General features: G+C 45.6%; 1 protein-coding gene across 1 annotated transcript; it reads left to right on the plus strand.

Annotated features, from left to right (window-relative positions):
- Positions 1-1,039: 1,039 nt before the first annotated feature.
- Positions 1,040-1,637, plus strand: LOC124671638. The gene is made up of 2 exons (XM_047207987.1): positions 1,040-1,140; positions 1,229-1,637. Exons 1-2 carry the CDS (start codon positions 1,040-1,042, stop codon positions 1,500-1,502), a joined length of 375 nt encoding a protein of 124 aa, XP_047063943.1. The 3' UTR covers positions 1,503-1,637.
- The last annotated feature ends 4,633 nt before the right edge of the window (positions 1,638-6,270 follow it).

Here is a 6,270-nt window from a genome sequence, read left to right on the forward strand (position 1 = left end):
AGAGTACCCATATGGTCCCATGAAAGCATGTCTCAAACTATTTTTCGTTAGGTCGATGTCTACAACTAATCAGCAAATATGTTTAGGGCGATCAATCATTAATTAAGTAGTTGAATTTGGCAAACATGAGCTAGCAATTAGACTAGATTAGTTTCTGTCTAAATCCAGGTGGGACTTTCGTGGAAGCGTCTCCATGGAACCGACTTATCTGGGAAGAAAGCCACCTAAAACGCGTACTTGCACGATTCAGCTATACAACACAAACTAGCTAGGGCAATTAGAGTACGTAATAGTCCACTGATTGTACGTTTCACATACCGATCCGTCAGTCGGCAGTTTCTTTTCGATCCAATGACGTCGACCCGGAGCCATTGATGTGTAACATCAGCTCGCCCATCATCCTCTACATCCGTTTCTTTTCAACTGGAGGTGGGTAATCTTCCTTCCGTTCAATAACTCTCATGGTGATTTTAGTTCAAATTCAAGCTATAATCACTATATAAATTATGAAACTGTGGCATTGTTGTGCTCACCTTCGTTCATAAAAAAGATATCTCAAAATTATGTAAAATTGGATGCATCTGTACCTTAAATAGTGTGTATATAAATTCAAATTTAAAGAAATGTAAAACATATTTTATGGACGGAGGCAGTATTTTGTTTTCACATTTTGTTCTACCGATAAGCTGGATCCTCAGGCATTACTACCCTAGTGCTACTGGCATGCATGCACCGACTCAAGTAGATCTATCTAGCCAAATTTACCCTGCAAGGTTTTTATATATATCCTGAGTTTCTTTGAGATGGACGTGTACTGTCTGGTGTCTGGATTAAGGTTGTCGTGTGCGCCCCTCTTCCCTCTCCACTTTTTCTTTCTTTACATGCTCTCTCTCCTATTTAATACGCCTCGGCCCCTCCCTCCTCGCCGCTACATTTCCATCGGTCTCTCTCCTCTCCCCTCTCCTGCCCATCTTCTGTCCCTGATATTCCTGATCTGCCTCAGCCCTCAAGTCAGTCCTCGGTCTTGCTCTACATCGCCATGGCCGGCGGCACCGCCACCGTCTGTTCCATGTGCGGCGACGTCGGGTTCCCCGACAAGCTCTTCCAGTGCGCGCGCTGCCGCTACCGCTTCCAGCACTCGTACGTATTCCTTCCTTCTCTCCCGCACCGCACAACATCCTCACTCCCCTTCACTACTTGTTATACTCACCCATGTGTTTGCATGCAGGTATTGCACGAACTACTACGGCGACGGGGCGCCGGCGTCGGCCGGGGCCGACATGTGCGACTGGTGCCTCGGCGACGTCGCCGGGAATAAGGCGAGGAGGTGCGGCTCCGCATCTGGGAAGCAGCAGGCCTCTGGAAGCCAGGACTCAATCACGACGAACTCCTCCGGGAGGACCGACAAGGCGGCCAGCGGCGGCGACCAGGAGAGCGGGCGGCAGGTGTCGACCAAGGTGGGCGGCCGCAGGTACAAGCTGCTCAAGGATGTCCTGTGTTAGTACTTAGTTGTAGGTCTTGCGATTGCGAACCTGAGCAGCAAAATAACACTAGCAAGCTAGTCATGAGGATTCAGCAGTTAGCTTATATTATAGCCAAGGCAGGTAGTTAGTTTGATCGTTGTGCATAGTATATGCGTATTGTATACGTCTAGTGTTTGTTTGTGTCTGTGTGTTAGGAGGAAGTTGCTGCTTATATATGGAACCTCGATCTGTGGCTTGGTTTCCCTTATCTTATGATGTTTGTGTGGCTGGAATTTATCTAGTGCTCCATACGTAGGTACTCTCTTGGTCTCTTGTGCTTGTGACCTTTTGTAGTTCATATATATAGCATGATTGCATGAATTCTTACTATATATACATGCAACTTGGCCTGCCGCATAAAACTAGATAGTTAAACCTTACGTGCTCTTGGCCTAGCATTTGTTTTCAATTTTAGTTCCTAGTTGTTTTTGCTACTGCATGCATGATGGCATGAACCAGGTAGTACGTACTATAACAAGGTAATTAACGGGTGCTTCTTCTCTAACTATAGCATGCATGTACGCACTAGCGGCTGTTTCCGGCCGTACATGCATGCACCAGTGATTTCCAGAACCCAAGGCTTAGCTTAGCACGCTGCATGCTTCCAAGGCGATCGAGCCAGCAGCGTCGATGCGTATGTAGCAGTCAACGAGTCGTACTGCGTAGCAACAAAGACCGATCGAAGTGGCCGACAAAGTCATGCATGCTCCCTCCCCTCCACTTGCTGCAGCTAGGTTAGCCCCCGCCTCTGCAAGCAGCATATGCCTGGCTCTGCCTCGGTTAGTCGGTTAACACCATGCAGAAATTCAATTATTTTTTAGGTGTGGATAGTTCTCACTTTACTAAAATTTAGGTCAATTCTCAGTCACTTAATAACATGGCTATAATTTAGTACTACTTAATACTATCTTTTAAGGCAAGGTTTTTTCTGCTCTCGGGCTTATATGCTCCGGCTCCAATACAAATTTCAGAAAAACAGCAAATAAAAAAACTTGAAAATTTTGTACAGTGAAAATGAACATGTGTTACAATAGCATACCAAAAATCTCCGAGAAAAGATACATGTTTTAGTCTGTTCAAAAAAAATCTGATTGTTGCAAACAGCAAATTCAAAATGCTCCAAACAACATCAATTTTTTTTCATAGACCACCAAACATGTCATTTTTCTCACCATAATTTAAAAAAACGGAAATTTATGACTTTGTTTGCTATTTTTTGCAAAAAAAATTATTCAGGAGGAGCATATGAGCTCGGGTTCAGATGTGCATTTTTGGTGAATATTTGTTTTACTAGGTGAACTATTTTTCTCGGTTGCAATTGTAACTTAAATGTCTTATTTGCAACTTACTTACAATTGAAATAATCTTATTTGAAACCCCACATGCAACTAAAAACTCTCAGTTGAATCGCACTTGCAACTAAAAAATTCTAGTTGCAAACCTAGTTGTAACTGGAAAATTTCGATAACTGAAAAATCTTAGTTACAACTCATTGGATGCGCAAAATTTGAAGCAAAACCAACGGTTATGGAGTAAACTAAGCTCTAACTTAATATTAGTTGCTTGACAATAAACAAAACCGTACGTTTAATTTATTTGCCACGCCAGCTCTCCCTATAAAAAAAGGGTATAAACCCCATTTGATCAACTGTTCAACGTTTATGTGTAAATTAGGCAATAAGCTCGTGATTCCCTGTCGACGTCGATCGATTTGATTCAGATCTGTTCACACGGTACTACTATACATGGCCCATATTCTTGGAAAAAGTTCATTATTGCTTAGTTAAGCCATGAACTGTTAAGTCAAGGATTAATGTAATGGCCACACAGCTGTGTGCTGGATCGCCAACCCACAGTGCCAGTACTGCTGAGACCCTACCCTGCATATGTGAACCCGGTCCTTTTTAGGTGTCATGTAGCAAGAAAGACCAGACAGGCGTTGTGGCCACGTAGCTAGCTAGCTAGACCTCTTTCCGTTCGTCTTCTCTCGTGGGCCTTGTTCCTATACCAAGCTTGCAGGTACCAAGTCTACTCCTAAGCAAAGTTATGGAGTAGCTTTCTTTCAACAGCTATGGCCTGTATAGCACACATACAGTTGATAAGCATACACACTAGCTAGATATTTCTTGCTGAAGCCTTCACATACATGATATATAGCCCATGATCGATCAATCTGAATTCTGAAGAGATAAGGTGCGGAACAGTGAAAGGGTTTTGCATTCAAGAGAATTGAATCGGCTGCTGCATGTATCTAGTTTCTCCTTGCTACTAGCTACTCCTACTGCTGGTACTCTCGTGTGGTGTCAATGCGTGCATGGGGGTGATGTGTGTCCCTGATAACTTAAGTGGCACGCTCACATGCATGCATGCATGCTCATTTAAGGTCTAGCCATTCGGGAGATCTCCTTGCAGCGTTTCTGGTAAGTGGTTGATGTTTTGCTGTTTTCCCTGACTGCCTGCACCTGCCATGCACGTAGCCTGTATATAGCTAGGTGCATTGCCTGCTCTCAGCTGAATCGTGACATGTGAGTATTGATTGAGTAGTGCGAGCTGTTGATTTTTCGGCCGAGAATGGCAAGCTCAGTAGACCTTGGTGCGAACTTAAGATAAGCCCTGGGTGCGAAAAGAGGGCATCCTCCGGCTGTCCGATCCGTTCGTCTCCAACTCATCAAGGACTCCATCCCCGTCAGCTACAGGATCAACCGCGTTGATTCCGGTCCTGGTCGATCTATCGACTGAATTATCCACATCGACAAACTCTTCACCGCCGCCGACCCCCCGATCAATATGATAAATGTTCGTTGGATCCGATGATTCTATGTCATCCGATATGACTTCATATTACAGCTTAAACTACTATACCGGACACGGGTTGGGCTCAGACGACACGCCGTTCGTTTGCAGCGCCAATTATTCTTCGGGTGAGGAAAGTATCGACAGCGCCACCAGGAGAAAAACTTGGAGGGTGGCGCATCATCAGATCTACGCTATCCTCAATTCGGGTGACGAAGGAGAAGAAGGAGAGCGCACACCGCATGCCAGTAGGCGCTGCAATGCCGAAAATAGCGCCAGCAACAATGATAGTGACTATACTATTGCAGAAGAAGAGTGGGAAGCAGCTCGAGCTGCCATAACCAACAATACTCGGCTCCCTTCTGGAACTTCAGTAGGGAGTCTTAACGCATATCGTTCCATCTTGGAGAGGAATCGAGTGCGGTTGTCAAACGAACAAGCAAATCTTGATCGACGTCGGATTGCGGTCGATCAATCTAGTGAGCGCCGGATAGCCTCACATGCAAGTGCGTCTCGGAGCAACCAAGGTTCAGGAAGACATTGAATAAGGATGCCTCGACTTTCGGAAGATGATGCAAGGGAGATAACTTCGAACTTGTCCAAATCCTTTATGACTATGGACATGATGTCTACGGGAACTTCTATTCTTGTAGACAGGTGTTGGGCCTCCAAGAGCGAAGGTTTGTAGAACAGCAGACAAGTTTCCCTTAAGTGGATTACCCAAGGTTTATCGAACTCAGGGAGGAAGAGGTCAAAGATATCCCTCTCAAGCAACCCTGCAACCACAAAGCAAGAAGTCTCTTGTGTCCCCAACACACCTAATACACTTGTAAGATGTATAGGTGCACTAGTTCGGCGAAGAGATAGTGAGATGCAAGTAATATGGATGAGTATGAGTGGTAATAGCAATCTGAATAAAATATGGCAGCGAGCAAACATGTAACAAAACGAGTAAACAAACGGAGATTCGATGCTTGGAAGCAAGGCCCGGGGATCCTGCTTTCACTAGTGGACACTCTCAACAATGATCACATAATAGAACCACTCTACACTCTTTTGTTGGATGATGAACACCACTAAGCTGTGTAGGATTACACGAACCCTCAATGCCGGAGTTAACAAGCTCCACGGTATTCGATATTCATGTTTAAGTAACCTTAGAGTGCAAGATAGATCAACACAATTACACCAAGAACTAACATAGCATGCACACTATCACCATCACACCATGAAGGAGGCATAGATCACGTCAATACTTATCATAGCAATAGTTAACTTCATAATCTACAAGAGATCACAATCATAGCCTACACCAAGTACTACACGAGGCACACCACTGTCACCATTACACCGTGCGGGAGGAATAGAGTACTTTAATAACATCACTAGAGTAGCACATAGATAATATTCAACTAGATCACATAAAGAGAGAGATGAACCACATAGCTACGAGCGGAGCCCTCAGCCCAGGGGTGAATTACTCCCTCCTCATCATGGAGGCGGCGATGACGGTGGAGACGGCGGTGGAGATGACTCGGGGGCAATTCCCCATCCCGGCAACGTGCGGAACAGAGACTTCGTCCCCGAATCTTGATTTCGCGATGGCGGCGGCTCTGGAAGGTTTTCTCGGGTTTCGTCCAGCGTATCGGTGTTTTTAGGTCAGGAAGGCTTTTATAGGCGAAGAGGCGGAGTCGGAGGGGCCACGGGGTGCCCACATACTAGGGGGGCGCCCCCCCCTTGGGCCGCGCCGCCCTGTGGGGTGGGCCCCCTGGCTCCCCTCTCGTCCTTCTCCGGTGCTCTGGAAGCTTCCGGAATTATAAGGTCTTCGGTCTTGATTTCGTCCGATTCCAAAAATATTTCTTTACTAGGATTTACGAAACCAAAAACAGCGAGAACAACGACAGCGGCCTTTCGGCATCTCGTCAATAGGTTAGTTCGGAAAACGCATAATAAT

The sequence above is a fragment of the Lolium rigidum genome, chromosome 7 (genome assembly GCF_022539505.1).
Source record: "Lolium rigidum isolate FL_2022 chromosome 7, APGP_CSIRO_Lrig_0.1, whole genome shotgun sequence".
Taxonomy (NCBI): domain Eukaryota; kingdom Viridiplantae; phylum Streptophyta; class Magnoliopsida; order Poales; family Poaceae; genus Lolium; species Lolium rigidum.

Coding starts and splice junctions, on each gene's coding strand:
- LOC124671638 (XM_047207987.1), top strand. CDS start 1,040: ATGGCCGGCGGCACCGCCACCGTCTGTTCCATGTGCGGCGACGTCGGG. Junction 1,141..1,228: donor CGCTACCGCTTCCAGCACTC/GTACGTATTCCT, acceptor GTTTGCATGCAG/GTATTGCACGAACTACTACG.